The 23,680-nt window shown below is 48.3% G+C and overlaps 1 protein-coding gene across 1 annotated transcript in view; it reads right to left on the minus strand.

Annotated features, from left to right (window-relative positions):
- Nucleotides 1–926: 926 nt before the first annotated feature.
- The window catches only part of FABP3 (fatty acid binding protein 3), a 49,277-nt gene continuing 26,523 nt past the window's right edge, over nucleotides 927–23,680 (minus strand). The window contains exons 2-4 of the mRNA XM_078681900.1: nucleotides 11,898–12,070; nucleotides 6,420–6,521; nucleotides 927–1,736 (exon numbers count right to left, since the gene is read on the minus strand). Of these exons, the coding sequence (XP_078538026.1) occupies nucleotides 1,683–1,736; nucleotides 6,420–6,521; nucleotides 11,898–12,070 (329 nt within the window). The 3' untranslated portion in view covers nucleotides 927–1,682. The remainder of the gene's footprint in view (nucleotides 1,737–6,419; nucleotides 6,522–11,897; nucleotides 12,071–23,680) is intronic.

Here is a 23,680-nt window from a genome sequence, read left to right on the forward strand (position 1 = left end):
AAAGCCAGAAGCTACACCACGTGAGGGGCGTCTCACGAGGGGCGTCTCAAATGTTGTTGACTGTTTTGTATTAGGGACAGCACCCCTGGGTGGAGTTAGAGCAGATGCCTGAGGACCCTTTAGAGAGCGGATGGGTAGGCAGAGAGGGGTCATGACTGGAGAACTATAGGTTTTCACCAAGAGACTAAGAGTGAGTGACTTCCCTTGGGGGTCATTCACTGCTGACACCTTTTGTTAGGTTGAGACTTGCTTAAGTAGGGATACCATCTAGAGCAGGGTAGGGACAGCCTAACCTGTGTGTTTTCCCTCCAACTTAAATGAAGGAGAGATCTCAATATGCGTCAATGCTGATAGCTTTATTATTCTTAGAACTTGTGCTGGTAATTTCCGTTGCTCGTCTGAGGGCTTTCAGAGAGCACATGTATGTAGTTGGACCTGTGTATCTCGTGAATCTCATTCTGAGATGCCTGTATTTGCAGCTTATCCTAACCTTACAATAAACTTTTGAAAGCTAGAAGTTGTTTGTGATCTTTTGGAGCGGGGTCCTTTATTGGGTGAACTAACTTGGTAAGAGATGCACTTTCTTCCCTCAATGACAGGCAACAAAGGTTCAGTCGACCAGATCGAGGTTTAGATCAATAGTGATAAGGTATCGATCAAAATCTCGCCCTTCCATCAGTGCAATGAAACCATCATTCTAGAATCAGGGCTGTGATATCAGTGCAGTGAAACCATCATCACATTGTCAGAGCTCTGCTGTCAGTGCAGTGAGTGAAACAATCATCACAGTATCAGAGCTGCAAAATCAGGGCTGTGAAACAATAATCACGGTGTGAATGCTGTGGTACTAGAATAGAAGAACAAATCATCAGTGTCAAAGATCTGATTACATAACATTTCAATCATCATCACTCAGACACATGATATCAGAGCAGTAAAATCCTCATTATTGTGTAGGGAAGCCCATTCTTATGACAATTTGATGTTAACCTCCAGAGTCACAACTTCCGACTGGGAATAGAAAGTCTCTGCCTGTACATAATATTGAAGGTAGTTTACAGGTTGAGAATTTTGGTTGCGGAGTAGCGTGCTTCTCACCAAAAGGCGCTTCAACACCTCATCAAGGGTGGCAGGCGTTATTTAAATGCAAACCCCTCCCTCTTCTATCCCTCCACAATCCTTCTCAATCCAAATAACAGACTAACATATCCACCGTTCAAATTAATTTCATATTTCACTATACTAATTCACCACTAATCCTTTATGGGTTCGAAAGTAGCGTGCTGCTCGCCGAAAAAGCGCTTTGATGCCTCGTCAGGGGTAGTAAGTGCTAAATAAATGCAATTACAATACAATACGGAAACAGCACACTCACTTTGAAGTCAAATACACTTATTCCCTAGATCCATGGCACACATGTCTCCGGCTGCTGACCCCCTCAGGAGGCATAAAAGCAGAATACTTGAGGCCTTACAGAGTCCAAGCAACAAAGATAGAGATAGCCACAGTTCAGTACAGATGAGTGGTCATCACTTAACCAGGGAACACATTCTTAAGGCCTTGGCACTGGTGCAGGAATTGCCTGAGATTTCTGGGCGCGGACATGATGGAAGTAAAAGAAATGGGTACAACATCGATTTGGGGCGGGGGGGAGAGGCGGGTTCAGGGGTGCACGGCAATTCTTAGCAACCCTTTTCATAAGTGCGCGTGCTGACGACGTCACCCATTGTGAGAGTCTGAAAAAAGGGAAAAATAAAAGACAACGTCAGAATACAGGACATTCCATAAAAGTTTATTTCAGGGACATATATATCCATAAAATACCAGCAATTCATAATAATGAAGTATCAAATACAAAAAAATAGCTTTGTCGATAAAGGAAAGAAAATAACAAAATAACACAAAACTGCACAAGACCTAAGAGTGGTAATTAAGCACCAAACATAAGTAAACAGCGGAGACAAATAACATTTAATTGATAAACATGGAGGTCTTAGCGGAAGACTAAGATTTGGTGATTCGTAGGCAGGTATACTACTCTGTGCCATGAGTTTTTGGTGTGTGGACATGTCCTATATCACGGTGCATTTTCAAACAGGCTCCCATGATTGAAAGACAGGCATCCTGTTAAAGTGATGCGCCTATGAGCAAATGCAGTCAAGTAAGGAAGACAGGATTAGACAGTGGATAGCGTGCATCAAAAGTCTACCATGTTATTCACCAGACCATGCCACCTCCTCCTTCTGAGTAAACATAGGGATGTCATACAGCTCACCAGACCCTTCCCAGCGGGAAACGCTGTTCTTGATCTTCTGTGACTAGTAATAACACATGTATTCCCAGACCAGATCTCCAGCAGAAATAAATAAGACGCAAATTATGAAGTCACAGTAAACAGGAACTGCAATATGATTGGTCCACAATGAGCTTCTGGGAGTGTTTGTGAGGACCTTAGAATGCTAGAATTACAGAGCTTGACATAAGAGTATGTTACTCAACAACGTACGTGGGGCCATTTTTTACTCTGATTGTTGACGCTGAACTGCTCAGGTACACTTATTCCAAGCAGAATCCAAGGCCCAAAGTATTTTCTGTGACTTAAATCTACACTATTCTTACAAGCTCCTCCTTAGTAACATCGCAGGATAGAGAAAAACTTCCCTCGCCACCAGTGCTTAATTTGTAAAACAATTAGTGTTGGGGCCCTCGACAGGAGGACACTGCAGCTTGCACCATCCGTTGCCATCCCACAGGGCTACAAGATCTCCCGCAGAGACCGCACGAACGGAGTGGGAGGAGGAATCGCCATCATCCACAAAGACTCCATCAGAATCTCAACTAACACCGACGACACCCTCACTACCGCCAAGCACATGCACTTCCAGATCCACACCGACCCCAACACCACCCTCAGAGCAACACTTATCTACAGACCTCCCGGACCCCGACCACAGTTCAGCGACACCATCGCCGACCTCATCAGCACCCACGCCCTCTCCTCCACGGACTACATCCTCCTCGGGTACCTGAACTTCCACCTCGAGAACAACAACGATGCCAACTCCACCGCCCTGATCGCCAACCTCGGACTCAAACAGCTCGTAACGACACCCACCCACGCCGCTGGACACACGCTGGACCCCATCTTCTCCGCAAGCCCCCACGTCTCCTTCAACCACACCACCGAACCCCACTGGACCGACCACAGATGAGTCCACTCCACCTTCAGGAAACCCACCACACACCACCACACCCAACAGCTACCGCGCCGCTGCTAGGGGAAGGTCACCGAGGACCAACTGACTACCACCCTCTCCCTGAGACCACCCACCGACCCCACCGACCCAGACACCGCCGCGACCAACCTCACACAGTGGATCAACGACTGCACCAACACCCTCGCCCCTCTCAAGACTTCCGCAACCAACCACACCAACAAGAAAGCCGCCTGGTTCAACGAAGACCTCCGGATCTCCAAGCACACCTGTCGGAAGCTGGAGAAGAAATGGCTCCACGACCGAACACCAGACAGCCACACAGCCCTCAAGAGCGCCACCCGCAGACACCACCAACTCATCAGGACCGCCAAGAAGACCGCCTTCAAGGACCGCCTAGACAACAACGCACACAACACCAAAGAGCTCTTCAGCATCGTGAAAGAACTCTCAAACGCCAGCTCCAACACCAACGACATCCCACCATCACAAGACCTGTGCGACTCACTGGCCACCTTCTTTCACCGCAAGATCACCGACATCCACGACAGCTTCAACTCCGACCCCCCCCCCGCACTCGCCACCGAGTTCACCACCCCCGCGACTATCACCCGCACCAGTCACCTGACCGCCTGGTCCAGCGCCAGCAATGAAGACACCATCAAAACCATGAACTCCATCCACTCCGGATCCCAATCGAACCCCTGCCCTCACCACGTCTTCAACAAAGCCAGCACAACCATCGCGCCCCACCTCCGGAAAACAATCAACTGTTCCTTCGAGACAGCAACCTTCCCAGAAAGCTGGAAGCACGCCGAGATCAACGCCCTTCTGAAGAAGCCCAAGGCGGACCCCAAGGACCTCAAGAACTTCCGGCCCATCTCCCTGCTCCCATTCCCTGCAAAAGTGACTGAGAAGATTGTCAACAAACAGCTAACCCGCTACCTCGAAGACAACTACATCCTGGACCCTTCCCAATCCGATTTTCGCAGCAACCACAGCACCGAGACCGCCCTCATCGCCGCCACTGATGACATCAGGACCCTGATGGACAAAGGAGAAACAGCCGCCCTCATCCTTCTGGACCTATCAGCAGCCTTTGACACAGTCTGCCACCGCACCCTATCAGCACGCCTTCATGTCGCCGGTATTCAAGAGAAGGCTCTGGCCTGGACCACATCCTTCCTCTCCGGCAGAACCCAGAGCGTCCGCCTCCCACCCTTCCGCTCAAAAACCACCGAGATCATCTGCGGCGTCCCACAGGGATCCTCCCTCAGCCCGACGCTGTTCAATATCTACATGGCACTTCTCGCCCACGTCGCACGACAACATAACCTCAACATCATCTCCTACGCCGACGACACCCAGCTGATCATATCCCTCACCGAAGACCCCCACACCGCCAAAGCCAACCTCCACCGAGGAATGAAGGCCGTAGCCGACTGGATGAAGGACAGCAGACTGAAGCTGAACTCAAACAAGACGGAGGTCCTCATTCTCGGACCCACCCCATCAGCCTGGGATGACTCTTGGTGGCCCACATCGCTAGGCACAGCCCCGGAACCCACAGATCACGCACGCAACCTGGGGGTCATCCTCGACTCCACTCTCTCCATGACCAGGCAAGTCAACGCCATCTCCGCGTCCTGCTTCAACACCCTCTGACTGCTCCGCAGGATCTTCAAATGGATCCCCCTCGACACGAGAAAACCGTCACCCAGGCCCTCATCACCAGCAGACTCGACTACAGGAACGCCCTCTACTCAGGAACAACAAACAAGCTCCTGAGACGACTACAACGAATCCAGAACGCCTCGGCTCGACTGATCCTCAACGTCCCCCTCCGCAGCCACATCACACCCCACCTGAGAGGCCTGCACTGGCTCCCCGTCAACAAGAGGATCACCTTCAAACTCCTCATCCACGCACACAAAGCACTAAACAACACCGGACCTACTTACCTCAACAACTGACTCAACTTCCACACCCCCACCCGAAGCCTCCGCTCAGCCAACCTCGCCCTAGCCACAGTCCCTCGTATCCGGAAAACAACCGCCGGCGGCAGATCCTTCTCCTAAGTCGCCGCCAAGACCTGGAACACTCTCCCTGCCAGCCTATGACAGACCCAGGACCTGCTGGCCTTCAGAAGACTCATCAAGACCTGGCTCTTCGATCAGTAGTGCGCCCCCCTCCCCCCAGCGCCTTGAGACCCTCACGGGTATGTAGCGCACTTTAGGAATGCAGTGATTGATTGATTGATTGCCCCTAGCAGCGCTGCCAATGACAGCACCAACACACTACTAACCGTCACACTCTTAAAAGTGTGACAGTTCATACTATTCTAGGGACCCAAAGCTATAAGAATGGCTTGGGAGGCAAATACTAATTATTGGAAATGTAAATTAAATTAATAAAAAGTTGTTGCTGTGCTCGTACCTAAATTTGGCAGACACCACTACCATGTGGCTGGCTGTCATAAGCCCTGGTGCTGGCAATTAAGTGCTGGTGCCAAGCAACGGAAATCACCGGCTCAAATTAAGCACCGCTATCCACCAATTGTTGCATAGTTACAAATTAGAAGACATGAACACCGAAGCAGACAGCTTGGTAAAATCTGGAAGTACAAGATGACACAGAAAGAGCCACTAGGAAAAACAATGGGAGAGCACGGGTATTGTCGGTGTGCGTCCTGGTCCCCTGCAGCGCGTGATACTTAAACAATGTGGACGGGCCCACTATGTGTATGTGAATACAGAAAGAGCCACGCCACCATGTTATTGACTGTGCTGATGATGGTTTGACCCGCCCAGCCCCATCATCACACGAAATCTCTATTGCACGCAACGGACATGTGCCTCATTCCAACTTACCCTCTCAGCAAGCAGTAAGGTATATTGTTTAGTCTCAGAATTACTCTTCATATGGCTTCAAAAAAGGCCCTGGAGAGGTTGTGAAAATGCCTTGATTTCAGTATTAAAACAAAATGGCTGTAGTTCCTAATTAAGACAACTAAGGGAAAGAACCCTCACTTCCTGTCAGCCATGAAATCATTATTAGGAGCTGAACATATCTATTGGCGACATTAACATGCAATGACAACTCAACAGCATACTTCGCCATCAAGCATATATACCAACATGGTCCCAAAGTTGGGCCAGAGACAATTGGGTGTAAGTGACGGCACATTCTATAAGTCTGTCTTACCAGAATCAGTTTCCCATCTTGAATCTCTCGAACCAGAGTAGTTTCATTAGTGTCCCATTTCTGGACTTGATGCAGTTTTCCTTCTTCCAGCGTGACAAGAGACTGAAAAACAAGAGACACGACCCATGTATATGAGTGCCGCATACGTTAGCATCAAAACAAAACAAGGCTTGGGCCAACAAACGTAGAAAAATTGAAGTCCATTACATTGGGTATTAGTAACAACTTGTGTTTTTGTTGTTTTTTTGCAACGCTTAGAAATGGCAGATCCTCTCATATTAAGCATTACATTATAGCACGGTCTGGGTTTTATTGCTCTTTTTATTCTTAATAACATGAATAATACCAATAGTAATAAGGATCATAATAATAATATGGAAATAAGTGTACCCCGAGGGAAGGGGGGGGGGGACTCCTTCTTCCATAGCCCATGGCCCAGAAAGCCTGTTGGATTTTGTCACCTTTGGTGCCCAGGACTTTGGTACTGGCTTTTTATTTACCCTCCAGGGTCACGCCTCGTGCTGCAGGTGCATGCAGATCACACCGAGACAGCGGCGTAGCTTAGGCGGGGCAACAGAGGTGGTTGCCCCGGTTGCAAAATTCTTAGGGGCGCAACATTTTAAAAGAAATACAATTGTACTAGTAGCCCCCCACAATACCCCTCTCTCAGAAGGTGCCTGGGAGCAGTACCCTGGAGGCCTGCCCCAGGCTCCAGAAACCCACTCCACGCCGCTGCACCGCACCTCAGCATAACCCTCTTTAAAGCTCCACACTGCACCCGATCTCTACACAACGGTGCCTCCCATAGTATACTTGAACTTTCATTGACTGCTTGAAATGTAGACACCCAGGCCCCACTTCAAAGGAGGTGTCGAGAGGACCAGGCCTCCTTCACGGATCCAGCAATCCTCACAGTGCCCATTCACAACTCTATTTATTCTTTCTTTTTAATGTTTCATACAGCCCTGCAGCCACACCCTGCTTAAATGCTTAACTTCCAGGATAACGAGCAATGACTTGGGTTGCTTTAAGATGTTTGTAGGGATGGAAACTGCTGTTATCATGCACAAATTAGCAGGGATACCAGGGCCGGACTGGCCCTAGCGGGCATCAGGCATTTCCCCTGGAGGCTGGAAGGGTGGGGGACGGTCTGCAGCAGTGAGGGCTGGTTTTGTTACTGGGAGCCGGTTTTGCAGCGGTGCTGTAATATCGGCAGCAGCAGTGCTTCACACTTGCACCCTCCTTCCCCTTCTGGGGGTTGGTCTGACAACATTGACTGGGCTGCTTTGGCTTCCCAGTCCGGCCTGAAGGGTACCTTGCAACACTCCATCAGTAACAAAAGAGACTGTACGTTCCCACCATTAGGTACGTTAAGACAAAAACAATGATATGATCGAAAGGGATTTTGCCTTTTCACAAAAAGTAAATACAATTATGCATTAAATTAGATTATATATCTTAATAGTAGTTATTCATGGTGGTACATGAAAAGCATATAAACCGAACGGTGAAATAAATGTTAAATCTAGGCACTAGGTTAAAGACGGAACATTCTATAGATGATTCGAATTAATTCAGAAGATCGTGCGTACATTTAGATGGCTATATGTGCCTTCAGATGGGACATATGTATAATCTGCAGGACACTGGTTTCAATCCAAGCTGGGGCACCCTCTGCATTTCATCCTTGTAGGACAGATAAAAATGAGTGGCACTGGACTGAATTAATAGGAACACTTGTCGTTTTCAATGCTACAAGATGGCAAAATACGCTGTAGCAAACGCCGTATAACATATATTTGTATAAGGAAAATTTCCATAGAAGCTCAAGTAACAATGGATGCAGCCTACAAGACTTGAAAAAAAGTCTCAAAAGTACTGAAACCTATCAGTTATGGAGCTTTTAACAAAGAATACACATTAGTTCTATACAAATTCCTCAATAATTTCTGAATGTTATAGGAAACCAAGTCATAGTACATTGGGCATCATTCAGGATTAGTAAAGTATTTTGTATTGCACAACTATGTGTATGTTTTTATGTTAATTGGTGTATCTTAGTACCTTTCAGTCATATTGTAAGTGTTACAGTCTGGACCCATTGTACCTTTAACTCCTATTGAACACCCAGTTAAATGTGCAGAAATTATATCGGCAATGGCTCCGTGGAATAGCGCTGACATATTTTTCAGAAACTCACTGAATATTAACATGTTCTTTTTGTGCTCTTTCAAACTATGGACCTGTCTTGAATATGTTTAAAGTGTTAATAATTCGCACACCTAATTCTGTAATACCAATGTGGGGATTCCTGTGACAAGCTGATCACACAGAAGGCAAAGTTGTTTGCACATTTTCACAGAATGTCACATTCTCTGTTATGCATTTTTTTTATTACAATTTTTAAACAAAAAACGCGTTTCAATAACATCGTTACATTGCACAGCTTCGTGCTTAAGTATACTATACTGCTTTCAAGGATTTTCAGTTGTTGAAATCCATTTTTCGCAGGGATAAGATAATAAGTAACATATATATGATATAATCCTGTGAAATATGGGTTTTTAGAACATTGGAATGTTGGGAGCTCCACTGAAAACAATGGAGTGCTCTGGGCTTATAATGGCTGGTATAAGCCTGGAGCTCCAACATTCCAATGTTTCTTTGTTCACAGCTCTGGCTGTGAACAAAGGCTTCAGGGAACCTGAGGGGATTCCAATCCCCTCACGCTCCCGAAAGGCTTTATTTTTTTTGTTAGAACATTCTGTCCTCTAGCGACAGAATGTTCTAATAGCCTTATAGCCCTTCGTAGATGGGCTATACCGCTATTAAAGTCCCTCTCCCTTGTTAAAGGCCCTCGCCTTCGGCTCGGGGCCTTTAACGCTGGAGAGGGCCTTTAATAGCCGGTATAGCCCTCTACGGCGGGCTATAAGAAATCACTGCTGGAAGAATGTTTTATTAAAAATCCACAAACTAAAAACATCCACTGAAATATTGATTTTCACTGTTTAGGGTTCATAATGTTGTCATAGCCCCCGGTAATTCACAGCTCATAGGTGTCACTTGAAGACCAGTCTGTTTGGTAATTGGTGGCCATGGATATGCTCCGCAGGCGCTGGTGTCAAGGAATTGCCTTGGACCTATCCACTGAGTTCAACGCCCTGCTCCCAGGACCTGTCTTGCAGGGCTTGCGGCTGTGTGTAGTGGCCATTGGACAAATGGTCTGCATCCATGCTCTATGGCCAGATCCCCTGCTAGCAGGGCCCATTCTGTCCCGGGCACAATGTAGGGCCATTGGTCTGCTCAATAAAACCCAAAGGGGCTTATTTACAAGGCCATTGCGCCGCCGGTGTGTCACTTTTATCGACGCACTGGCAGCTCAATGGGCTTCCCCATATGTACAAGGCCACGTAAAGTCACCCTGCATGAATTATCATGGCCTTGTAAATATGTTTCCCTTTCACGCATAACTTTGTGTGAAAGGGGCGTTGCATGGGTGTTGCTGTGGGTGTTCCCACGCACCATCCTTGGAACTTGCCACATTCCCAGATTAAATTTTTTTTGTAAACCTGGGAATGCATCAGAATCCTATGCCTCCCCATGGGAGGTGTAAGAAGGCGCAACAGGGAAAAATAATTTTATTTCTCCTTGTTTTTTGTTGTAGATCCGGCACATTCCTGACCTTTTATTTTGACGCACCGCAGCGCAGAAGGAAGGCTTGCTGCGCTGCCGTGCATCAAAATATTGTGAATGAGGCTCTATGTAACTTTCCATTCTCAGTGGTGTAGACACTGGACATTATTTGTCTGAGTGAATTAAAGAGTAGATTCCCTAAAACACCTTGTTGTTTTTCCGCTTGCTCACTCGTGCATCTTTATGAACCACCATTGGATCTTCATGGCCCTTCCGGCTTCACAATCTTAGTGCTGCAACTGTAGGTACTCTCTCACTGTTCACACGAAAGGAATAAAGTCTCTGTAAGCCAAAGGAGGGGACAAGCCCAACCCTAAACACATCCAAACCAGTGGCTGGATTCACCTTGGAAAGAAGGAGATCTTAATTTAAAGAAGATTTGAAAATTCATCCATTCAGGAACCTTGAAACAATCGACATCCCATGAACTGCGTTGGCACACCATTTAAATAATGCAGAACGCAGTGAGAACTACACCCCCCATAATTCATTTAGGAAGGGAGGATCCTTTCACACCCTCTGTCTGCCCTCTACTGCCCCTGAGGGCTTGAACAGGCCCATACTGTTATCATTAGCCTGTTGGCTGGAGTTATCCTTCACTGCTGTTCTGTGTGCCAGCAGCGGAGGGCATCTGAAGGGCGCACAGTGAGTTTGGGTCTCACATACACATTAGTGGCTCACACCGACTCACTCCTGACCAGACAACAGAGTCAAAGTTGAAATACTTTCCACCACGTGCAGCTGCTGGGTGCCAGCTCAGACTGTGTCACAGGATAAATCTGTTGCTGCTGGGACAGTGCCAGGCACCGCTCCATCACCCAGCAGTGCCCACTGTTCGGAAAAAGAAGTGCAGCCGGCCAGGTGAGAGGTCTGGGTTTCCTCAGATGGACTCTGGCGACGGGGGAGGGAGGCAGCGATTGGAGCAGCACTCACATTCTTTGGATACATCTTGTGAGTTATCCTGAAACGACTTGTGATGTTTGCATAGAGTAATAAAAAGCGCAAACATTTCCAAATATAAAATACTGATGAGTTCATGTTTAGATGTGGGAAATAGATAACATGGGTGCAAAAGGTTTGTGGATCATGCTGTGTGCAGTCAGCAGGTGTGAGTCACACAGGTGGGCAGTGAGGTGGGTTTTCATTGGTGCGTGGTGGCAGCAGGGGGGAGGGAGGGTGGCACCATGCGCTTTCACCAAGCTGAAATCCACTCCCTAGTTTCCTGTCGCACCGGATGTCATTCAGTGACCTGTGTGTGGTGCACATCAGTCACTCACCAAACAAATGCAGAAGTAATTCGATAGTATGTCGGCCTCCAGTTTCAAGGAAGAAAACTAAGAGCTCTGTGTGTGACACGGCATTATTTGCCTGCTCAGGCGACCAAGAGGTCTGTGGTTATCTACTTTTACCCCAGAGGGCAGCAAATAGATCTGCCTCCCTCAATCCCAAGGCCTGCGATCTTGCGTCGAACAAAGCGATACCAAAGGGGATGATGGACGGAGCGTTTGAGCAAATCTAACACTCACCCCCAGTCAACTGATCTGGGTTTAATCCATCATCATTCTTTAGCTCACTCCACCACCCCAGTTCAGACATGGCCATATGCAAATCAGTCTGACCCTGTGCCTCATGGGAACAGTCCAGCCCGAACTGCCAAGCCATGCCTTCCCTGGACCGGAAACAAGCATCCTGGGACCGGTTTCGGGTTCATAACACTCATCAGTCAGGCTATCTTGCGTCAGCCAGAGTCCGCCCCTTCCATTCTGCCCCCTCCCAGGGGCTCACCTTGGCTTTCCTGTCATCCGCGGTGGTCTCCTCGAACTCCTGCCCCAGCTGGAAGCTGACCTCGGTGTTCTTGAAAGTGCTCTGCGTCTTCACGGTGATCTTGTCCTCATCCAGGCAGATGATGGTGGTGGGCTTGGTCATGTTGGCCACTTGCCTCATGGCAAAGCCGACACCTGCAGAAAGACAGAATATCCGCAATAAGAGGAAGCCTTGGAGTGTTAGTTCCAGGGTCACTTCTCAAACCGTGACTTTTGGATAAACAGCCCCACCATGTCTGAAGACCTTGGAAGCACCACACACTGTAGTAAGCCCAAAACGATAAAAAGAACCACTTGTCATATAAAATAACAGGGCTTTAGTAAGCCCAATCAGATTTCACAAACAACTAAAAATTGATTTGGATTAAGACCAAATGGACTGAAACTGAATTCTGAAACAGACAATTTCCAATGCCGGGTTATTTTGATCATTGCAAAGGGGTGTGCAGAGAAAGTAATTACAATTATGCAAATAATCTGCACTATCAATTAATGTAACACATTCAAATTCGTGGCGTTTCCAGTGCCATTAAATACATTTATATAAATCGCAATAAAATTCATCTTACAATACATAAAATCTATTAGTGGCATGCAGCCTTTTTATGGCCTGATCTACAAAAATATCTGTCCTACAACATTTTTGAAAGTCATTGCAGTTAAGGTAAAAATCAATGGCTCTGTTGGACGAACGAATGCCTGTAGCAAAAAAACAGTTGACGAATTCAGGCACTGTAAATAAATGAAATGTGAGTCAATGTCTCTATTCAGCAGGAAGACAATCTGATCGACTTTTCTCATGGTCCCTCCAACTAATCCTGCGTTCTCCCATGGACAGTAGCATAAAACACATTCTTCAGCTCTGTGATTTTGGAGATGAGAAGCGAACTGGCTCCTTAAAATCTGTCTTAGATGTACGAATGCCTCATTCCACACCTCCAACCAGAGCCATGCCAGAGTATTTATTTTTAAAGAGAATGTTCTTCCTAAGAGGATGTCCCGTGAATATGCAGATACAACGCCACTTTTTCCCTGCAGCATTACACTTGCACATAATGCATTCTGGGAAAAATGTGTGACACAATTTAGGTTGGAATATTCCATGGTTACAGCCGCCCCTTAAAACAGTGCTACAGACTTAGAGAGAGTCGTATTCCATACTAGTTGAACCCAGGGCAGGGCGGCTGGCTAACCATTACTTTGCACCCCGCACTTTGAGGCTCTGCAATGCCAAGAGGCAGAAGTGAAGGTGTTTCAATAGTTCAGCTGGTGGAGAAAAGGCCAGACGAGGAGTGGGTGTCAATTGGATCCTCCAGGAACCCATCTAACCTGTTTGTGGATAGATGCCCTTTAAAGCCATCCTCAGGCCTCTCTATCATTCACCCCGTCCACGCATTGGGTGGAAGCATGTTATTTCCCATTGTTGACTGCTTTGATTACAACCAGAAATTGGCAATTTAAAGATTAAATAGGCTCCACTGTGCCATCCAGTTTAGTGAGTGCAGGAGCAGGCTGGTCGGTAGTGATTCCCGGGCACGCAGTCAACTCTGTACTGCTTTGTGGACACCAGGGGCACGTCTTGGTCAGTGATCGCAGCACCCCCCACCGCTGTGAGTGAGGCCTGCCCTCCTTCACTTGGACTTGAAGCCTATCATTCCACTCAGGAGTGGAGTGCTGTGGCAGGGAGGACCGCGCCTGGCGGTTCGGGCTGGATTGTTGCAATGAGGCACAGGGTCAAGACTGATTTGCATATATATGGGTCTAAACTGGGGTGGCGTGGTGAGCAAAAGAACAATGGATTTAACCCAGATCTCTTGACTGGTGGGTAAATGTTTTGATTTGTTTCGCATTCCTTCCTTCATTTGTGTGTCTTTTACTCAGGAATGCAGAAGGTGGGTTTAGCATATTATCAAGGCAATTACTGGCACAATGGTAGCGTATAAACTTAGGGGGACAGGTTTCTGCTTCTTTGTTTGATTAGCAAATCACCAAGTCACATTATAGACTGGCTACTAAGTGAACAGGCAGTGGAGAGGATGACTCAATGTCACTTTGTTCTAGACCTATTGTATTCTAAAGCTAGAGGCGGAGGCAGCGTGGGTTGTGGTGCTGACCGATATTGTTACCAAGCAACTCCCAAGAGCAGTGTTCCTCAAACTTCTTAATGCTGTGACCCCCCATAAGAAAAAAAACGACTTAGGGCCTCACCTCAATTTTTTACAGATATCCTGCTAAATTGGCAATGTTTAAATATGTCTAAAAATACTTAAAGATTGCAGTCCAGCTCTGTTACCCCTTTTTTACACATACCCCCAGTCAGGATATAAATGTGGTAAGTTGTTAGTGACAGCCCATTACAAAGTGTCTTACTGCCACTCATGTTTTTAACACTCAAAACAAAGCATGATGCTTCTCTTGGCCAGAGACTGGCGCCCCACCTGAGATCACTTAAGGCCTCCCCAGTTTGAAGACTTCTGCCCTAGAGAGAGAGAGAGGAGTTTACAACTCATTGAAGCATTGTGTCGCACTATGGCCTTGCATGGATACAGGTGAGATACTGTAGAAGAAAGTGTAAGGCGTATCATGCTGGCTCTTGGGCCACTATTTTCTCCATCTCTGAATCAGGTCAACTTTGCCAGGGCTGCCAAGTGAAACAATGCATAATGTATAATAGCATAATTTGCGTAACACATATCTACCATCTATTAGAACACTGGAATATTGAGTGCTCCATTCAAGACATTGGAGTGCTCCGGGCTTCTAATGGCTGGAAGAAGCCCGGAGCATCAACATTCCAATATTTGTTCACAGCTGTTGCTGTGAACAAAGTCCTCACAAGCATGAGGTGACTTCAACCCCCTCGGGCTCCATGAGGCCTTTGTTTTACAAATTAGAACATTCTGCCCTCTAGGGGAGGAATGTTCCAATAGCCTTAGAGCCCTCCCAGCGGGCTCTACCGGCCATTAAATGCCCTCTCTCATTGTTAAAGGCGTTCAGCTTTGGACCTTTATTGCTGGAGCCGGCCTTTATTGGCTGATAGAGTCCATTACATCCGGCTCTAAGGCTATATTAGAGCATTGGAATGTTGGAAGCTGCATTGAAAACAATGGTGTTCTCCAGGCTTCCAATGGCCAGGAGAAGTCCAGAGCTTCAACATTCCAATGTTGTCCTTCACAGCTGTTGCTATCAGCAAAGGCCTCACAGAGCCTCAGGGGATTTCATTTAATTTGTTAGAACATTCTGCCCTCTAGTGGTGGAATGTTCTAATAGCTCTCAGTAGCTGGGCGATTCCAGCGTTTAAAGTTCTGATTCCTGGTTAACCCCTTCCATGCTGGTGACGAACCCCAGCCGTCACGCTCCACGGTGCTCTTGTGCTGATGACGGCTGGGGTTCGTTCGGCGGCCGCACACAGGGGGAATTGCGACCGCACGGAAGGGGTTAAAGGACCTGTCCAAACGCTGGAGCGGCCTTTAATGGCCGGTATAGCCCGCTACGGTGGGCTATAAGGGTATACTGGAACCCATTGTTGATGAATTACTTTGATCATGTTTTGGCTCTAACTTTGCTGTGTATTAGGTCATGTAGTCATGATCTAAGTGTCCATAAGAGTGGATATCACTTGAATGTGCGTCTGAGAGAATTTCTCCAGAGACTGTTGGGACCCTCAGTGAAGGTTGGGCGCAGCATTGAAAAACAGTGCATGGCTGAGTGCAGCACTCTATGTTTAAACCACAAACTGTTCAAATGCTATGAAAAAAAATCAACTTGAATTTCTCTGCTTAGGCATCATAACTTCGTAATATCTTTGTTGGTTTTTTGTCATTCCACATGGGTGCAGAGTTGTCCAGTGCATGGCCTGAGGAGCCTGCTTTGTGGTGCCAGGTCCTGCTAGCAAACCAAGGCGCATGTTGCACTGGTAGTGAATAATAGAGAAACGGGGCAGAAAATAAGGAATGTGGAGCCGGTCCTGTGTTATTCAGCAGCGACTCCACTGCTAAAGTGGAGGAGCATCGCCACGCTGCTTTAAGGCAGTGCCAAGGAGAAAAAAAAATTATAATAACAGAACGTTAATATCATTTTCTTTTTAGCATTGTAGTAGCAGCCAGGTTAGGGTGGGGCTGGGCTCCCGTGACCCAGAGGGAGGAGGAGTGGTTGCTGCTGCACCTTAAGTGCGCATGACGGTCTGGCGGCTCAGGCCATTCAAACAGTCATGTGCACTTTGCATGTTCTCCACCGGCTGTATTGCACAGCCTGGGTGGAGAACATGCATAGCCTCCCAGTCTCTCTCTGAGCGCCGTACTCTGAGCTTCGTACCACAGCACTCAGATCAATCACTCTGCTGCTGTAACGTAGTGTTGTGATTGGCCAGGGGAGTCTGTTCGCTTCCTAGATCCTGTGTCAGAGGAGAGGCACCAGTTAAGGTTTCTTTTTTTTCCCCTAACCTACCCCCACCGTTCCCTCCCAGCCGCCACTGGTGTTATTGGCACTGATTTTGTCACCCTGAGACCACCTGGGGTCACAAAAACAGTGCCATGGGCTGCCAGGGATCGCAGGTGCAACCTCTAAATGACGTTCATAGCAATAGATATCTAGAGTGTGGGCACATGTGCCAAGCTCCCTCTTGTTACCAGGGCCACCTGACTGGTGACACCTGTGTTGGAAAGGTGGCTGTTAGTGTACTGACAGCTCACTGGGAGGGGGGCTGCACTGACGTATCTGCGGGACTCCACAGTATTCACCAGTACTTTACCAGTTGCCCATAATTCTCTCACCCCTCTTAATTAGCAATAAAGTGATCTTACTGTGGTGTGATATTTATTTAGCGATTTGGAAAAGGATTTCTCTGTAGTGATTGCATATGTTGCGCTCTGGAGCGGACATTGCAGCCAGTGCAATGGTAGTTCCCGCTCGTCCCAGCAAGGCATGCATGTCCACGTGCTATTGTTATCAACGCGTGCACAAGGTCGCCAGTGAACACGGGCCCCCGCCAGGGCTGGACTGGCTACCGGGCGTTTTGGTGTGCTGCCGAGCTGGGGGCTGATTGTGCTGAACAACATTCATTTTGCTTTGTTTATTTCGAAGCACACACAGGTCCCCATCAACGAAATCAGCCCCACCGCAGTGAAATCAGCCCCCACTGCAGTGAAATCAGCCCCCAGCTCAGCAGCACCTAAAAAGGCCTAGTAGCCAGTCCAGCCCTGGGACCCACGCGCGCCGGGCGATAAGAGCCCCTGCCAGGGACAAGCTGGTGGCCAGTGGGGGTTGGGACCTTCCTGTGCGCCTGCTCTTTCTCTGCCTACACTTGACTGCCTGCAACTGACTGCCTGCAACTGACTGCACAGAGCACACCATTACTCCGTGGCTCCGACTACTCTGCTTTGTGACCGACTGCTCAGCGATGAAGTACCCCTGACTGTTGTCTGAGTGACTTTCTACCGTGTGACGAAGGTTATATGCGTGCGCAGTGAGTGACTTCGTTTTGACTGACTGGTCGGTGACTGAGTGCACAAAACTGCTCTTTGCTGCTCTGTGACCGGCCCCTCCTCTCACTGCAGCGTCCTCTCTGTTGCTGGCTGCGGGTTGGCTGCTACCTCCATGGGTGATTGCGCGCGCTGCTTCGCTGGCTTCTGGTGCGTGCTTGTGAAGGCTCTGTGATTGCCTGCACATGAATGCACTGTTAACAGCCCTGACACTGCTTGCACAAAAATTCTCTGTCACTGTGTATGGGCGGGTTAGGATGACCGCACAAACCGAGCTTTCCAACCTGCATCTTCCTGCACAGACGTTCTCTGTAAAAGCTACTTTGCAACAGCCTCTTCAAAACTCACTCTCATGAGGCTTCCACTTTAAGTGCCTGAGCAGAGCCTCTCTGTACTTACCTGCCTTGCAAAGAAGGCTTAGTTGCTGCTGTGTGCCTTTGTTTCAGCATCGTTTTGTGTATTACAATTCTTCTTGTTTACCTCAGTTTAGGACAGACCCTAGTTCACTAGGGTCTGTGGGTGCTAGGGGCCTGTACTCCCTCCCAACATTTATAAGGGCAATGCGGCTGCCCGAGGCCACGCAGTGGCCATCAGGAGGGCGGCCCCTTAGATACAGAGGGCTTCCCCCCGACCCTCTCTAGCCTCCCTCCTCCCCAGGGCAGGCGGAGTCCCGAGGGGAGTTAGGAGGAGCTCGGTGGGCAGGTCCGGTGCGGCAGGCGGGGCGAGGGGAACTTAAACCCCCTCGCCATTTTCTCTGCCTCTTTGCCGCACCGGACGCGCCGTAGTGTCCTCGTGTGTAACTGGCAATCAGGCCTGGCCTGGGGGACAGGGGGGGGCATCCACGACCCCCTTCCCGCTCTGTGTTGCAGATTGGTGTATGCGGGGGGGGGGGGCGGGACTGCACCACCATCCGGTGTAAGGTTGCGCATTGGGGGCAGCCCGCCAGGGTTTGGGTCTATCTTTGGCCCCCCCCAGGTGTCATGAGGTCCATGTAGCGGGGTAAACTGGTTCCCCCCTTGGAAGTATTACAGTAGTAGTTATCTGGGCCCGGAGCTCAGAGGTAGCTCCTGTACCATATTCCCATGTGTGCTCTCATAGAACATTGTAGCGTCGGGGCTGGTGCTGCTTGACGGGGCATTATTGCATCTGTTGTCGGTAAGCAGCGCTGTCTGGGGGTAAGCATGCTGACTCAGGCAGCCTCACTATGAGTAACGGAGTGTGAAGGCGTCCTTGCCCGAGCAGACGGGAGGCCAGCTTGGACCTATAAATCCCCTCGGACACCAGGCGGTCTCATCCTAGGTGTACACGGAGGTTCATTTAGTGCTGGACACTCCTGTGTATTGAGCGATTGGTATTGATCTTATCAGCCTTTTCGCAGCCTTCACTGCGGTGCGATAACTTCCTGGCCACCTTCAATTATACAATTTTCATACTGCCGTCGGGGCATTTTGCCTGGGGCGCTCATTGGGAAGTGGCCCTCACAATTTTTCCCAGATTTGGCGGGGGATCTGACTGTTCTGTCTGGTAATTTTCACCCCTTTTGCTTGTTTCACTCAGAGGGGGGGGTGGGTGTGCTCCGTGTGTTTCTTTCAGGATTGGGCCGAGCGGCATCACAAACACGTTTATGTGTGGTTGGGCTCCCCTTGGCCTGTTGCCGAACAGCCTCGTGAGTATACTGGAGTATCCTTAGATTCTCAGGGAGCTCCTCCTAATGTGAGCTGGGGCCTGATGCTCGATGTCCCCAATTCCTGGAGGCACCTTGTACCAGTCTAAGCTATCCCTTATGTGGGTGGTTGTAAGTCAACTTTAAACATCGCTATCTTGAGGTAGCATGGACTAAGCAGTCTCCAGGCAAAACTCAAGAGGGCATGTGGAGCCAGCTGTTTATTCCTTTCATTCCTGTTATATCTAATGGAGGTACACCTCACCAGTTATTTATGATAATACTTTGGTATTTATCATTACAATATTCGCCTGTATTCTTAGAGTATAAAATCTCAAGCGTTTAAATTAAAGCAAAGTGTAGGCCAGCATCACCCTGAGGCAATTGTGTCTGGGCCTTGGCCGGCGAATATGTCTGTTTAACAGGAATAAAGCAAGCGCTGTTGGCAGTTGTATGTGTACGAGGCCCGAGTGCAGCAGGAGTACATGACGCCCCCGGCTCTCGTGGCTGACAGATATATTGGGCCTTCTAATGCCGTTTTCCTTGGAAGAAGTGAGGCCTGTGCAGGCACTACGTTTAAGATGAAGGTTATGCCGCATATCTCAGTATGTTCGAGATGACAGGGTGCTACAAGCTTCCCACGGGGGTCAGAGTATGATCCTTATGGAACTCGGCTGCAAAAATTCCTAGCGCAGAAGGATAGCTTTAACCCCTCATCTTATGTAAATAAAGTGTGCACAGCGTAGGATATACGAAGTCCTATGTCAGCTTGAGTGGCCTTGGCCGGCAAGAATGTTTTGGGTAACAGCTTCGGCCTAATTTTGCAGGGATAGGTTCTCTGCAAAAAACCTTTCCTCTGTCCAGCAGGAAGCAGTCCGGTTATGTGATTCACTGCTACTTAGAAAGGTTAGGGGATAGACATACATATATAGGTTGCAGGTAGGAAGGAAGCTAAGTAGTGGGGGGCCCGGGCGGCGACGGTTGCCGCCGGCCGGGCTGTGGCGGAGTTACAGGGCAATCCGGAAGCAGAGAAGTTCAGCACTGGACCTCAGCGGGCACATAGGGGTGCCAGAGCCTAAGACCTGGGGCCTCATGGGAGGTTCCGGGAACACGTGTCGGCACCCCATTCGTCCTTCGGGCGGTTGTGGGCCTGTGCAACCGGGGGTTTGCCTAGTACGCCCCGCAAGGGGCGTGAGTATAATGTTTACCATAAGGGGCAGCACATGGTGGTTCGCCACGGTGCTGCCTGGATCATCAGGCGGGCAGGTGGCGAGAATGCGGCCTGCCCTTGAATTGCACGTAAGATAACCCACTATGTTTACATAACGTTGTATGTAATAAATAAACCTGCAGCAGTTTATCCCAATGTAACACTGGTGTCTAGTGTGTTATTTGCGGGATGCATGCTAAAGTGTGGGGTGGGGGTCCCTGTCGCCCTGAAGTATCTATGCGGCTGCCCGAGGCCACGCAGTGGCCATCAGGAGGGCGGCCCCTTAGATACAGAGGGCTTCCCCCCGACCCTCTCTAGCCTCCCTCCTCCCCCGGGCAGGCGGAGTCCCGAGGGGAGTTAGGAGGAGCTGGGTGGGCAGGTCCGGTGCGGCAGGCGGGGCGAGGGGTACTTAAACCCCCTCGCCATTTTCTCTGCCTCTTTGCCGCACCGGACGCGCCGTAGTGTCCTCGTGTGGGGACACACATTTTCCCTCCCGACCTCTCACCCTGTGTGTCAGCTTGTGGAGGACAGTTTGAACGTTTTAATGTGTTAATTTTCGTTGTGACTGCAGTGGGCTATCTCAAAGCCCACACACATTTTATATGTACTTTTTTAATTGTATTGGTAAGAGTGCTTAAACACAAAAAAGAAGCACCTAAATAGTTGAGGAGTCGAAGGACACAAGTAATGTATACATTCTCCAGGGTAGGAATAAACACAAATAGGAAGGAGACAAATGGCAGCTGACAAATAAGAAGCAAGCAAATGAGAGTGACAATGAAGTCAACCTATGGGAGGCAATGTGTGGTCTCTATGCTCATTGTTAAAATCAAAACAGTCTCAAAGAGACAGTTCATGCTCTGTATATGCAGGACCTAAAAATGTTTGCCGGCTGACAAAGGATAAAGTGAACGTTGCATTGTTTAAAAAATGAAAATTTTGCACAGATCTTAACACTGATGAGACAGAACAGTCAGGACAGGACAGACAGGACAGGACAACAGTCAGACATATATTTGTCCAGTCTATCTTTGTTCACTTTTGTACTGCATGGTTTTACACCAGGTAACGTTATGGTGCAGTCCATCTTTGTTCACTTTTGTACCACATGGTTTTACACCAGGTAACTCTATGGTGCAGTGCATCTTTGTTCACTTTTGTACCACATGGTTTTACAGTGCAGTGCTAAGACGTTCAGTCCCTGATAGAAGCTTGTAATCTGCAATTTGTTGGTTTGAAGTGGGTCCCTGAGGCTGAGACTGCTTCTCGTTCTGACGCCTGAAGCACTTAAGAAGACCTAAAAGATGCACCCTTCCATTCCTCTGTTATGTTAGTTTTGTATAGCGCTCAGCTACTCGAACCGAGTGTCCCGGCGCTCAGAAACCTAGTCAGACTGAGAGAAGAGCCCTAGATTACTGTGAGAATAACCAGGTCTTAAGCTCCCTCCTAAAGGAGAGCAGGTTGTTTAGCTGTCTGAGATGTACTGGCAGCTTGTTCCAAAGTTGGGGGGCCAAAAGTCTGTATGAGCGCCCGCCAATACGTGCTCGCTTGACCTTAGGAACAGAGGCAAAGGCCAGAGACGCAGATCGCAAGGACCGGATAGTAAAAGTGCACCCTTTTCCTCAAGTAAGTTGCTCCAATTCCGTGTAAGGATTTGAAGGCAGTGGTCAGTGTCTTAAACAAAATGCGTTTTCGCACCGGGGCCAGTGCAAAGATCTCAGCAGACCAGAAGTCTTTGATCTACGACTCAGGCCGTATATAGCCCTGGCAGCCGAATTTTGGACCAGCTGGAGGCGAGTGATTAGATACTCCGGCAGACCGAGAAAAAGTATGTTTGCATAGTCCAGCCGAGATCCAATAAGAGCTTGCACAATAATCCTCTTGTGAGAGAAAGAAAAAAGTGGAAGGAATTTTTTGAGACCTTTTAAGAAGCCTTAGCACTGACCAGCAACTGTAAGGATGTGCAATTTAAAATTGAGGCAGCAATCAATTTTTACCCCTAAATTTTTGGCCGACTCTGTAGCAGACGAAGGGCGGGGAACAGGTCGGCGGGCCACCAGGATTTCCAATTATCGTCTGGTGGACCTCCAAAGAAAATAACCTCAGATTTGTCTGAATTGCACCTAAGCTGATTCAGTTGGAACCAGGCGAAAACTGTCAGTGATGGGTGCAGTGTCTCTCCATCTATCCCCTCAGAGTGATGCAACATTACCTTGGAGGTAAGCAGAGATTAAACGCGAGCAGGTGACGCAACCAGTTCCAGGCGCTCTACGGGTTGTCTGCTCAGGACTCCCATCACTGGTGCTGATGAGAGGAGTGCACATGCAACTTGAGACTAAAGTACTGCCCTCTATGGCGTGATTCATTTAAAAGGGGAAAAGTAATGGTGACTGCATTATTTGTTTCCACCATTTTTAAAACCTAATCCCAAATACACCTTGAATTTTCCATTCTGTTAAGGGTAATGCCACATTTCCTGTGGTACAACAGCGCTGGTGCCCAGCAAATGCTTCGTGGTATTTTAAAGTATAAATAGCAGCCCTGGGTATGCAGCTCATGTGTACATTTCCATCTCATTTGTTTTGTCTTCGGCCACATCCTTATTTTTTGTTTTGTAGTTCTTAATTGGGTGAACTTGGCCCAAGGACATTAGAGTGCTTTACAAGAGAACCAGACATCACACATTTTTTTTCTTTTGAGCACACAGAAAAGAAGGGATAGATTCACTACGTTTTCATGCACTGCATTGGGTGGTGTGAAAGGGAGGGACAGAGCAGTGCCAAATCTACTAAAATATGGTGCTGCTTCTCTCGTCTCGCCAATCGGTCGTCACCGCCACGCCCATCAGGGAAGACAATGAGGTAAAAACACCAAGAGACAAGAATTGAGCTTCCCAAGCGCTGACGCTGGTCTATCTGCACCACTTACGCAGACCTTCATTTGTCACGACAAACTGTACCTTGTCATAGGCGGTCCCGCTCCTCCCTCGCCAGATGTTCTACCACTCATCTGTGACCTGTGCAGGTAAGAGCGGAGGGCGGTGGGGCTGGGTTGAGGGGGGGCGATTCAACAGAAGTCAACTAGGGAAAATTCAATAAATAATTAATGTTCCCTTGTTGTAGTCTGTCGATATCACCCCACTGCTCTTACCTGCAAAGGCCTCGGCTACTACCACCCAGAAACAATAGTACATGTCCTCAGCAGCCACAGAGGTATTTCTAAGGGCATAGGGTGAGAGGCAAGACCTATCACTCCCATCTGTAATCCGCGCAACAAGAAACCCAACGTTGCCAACCTGAACTCATATGAAGAAATAAAAGGCATGCACCTTCTATTTTGAAAGCAATTTAGGTCATTCTTGCTCAGTTTTCCAATGGATCTAGGTCCTCTCG

The sequence above is a fragment of the Lissotriton helveticus genome, chromosome 3_1 (assembly GCF_964261635.1).
Source record: "Lissotriton helveticus chromosome 3_1, aLisHel1.1, whole genome shotgun sequence".
Taxonomy (NCBI): domain Eukaryota; kingdom Metazoa; phylum Chordata; class Amphibia; order Caudata; family Salamandridae; genus Lissotriton; species Lissotriton helveticus.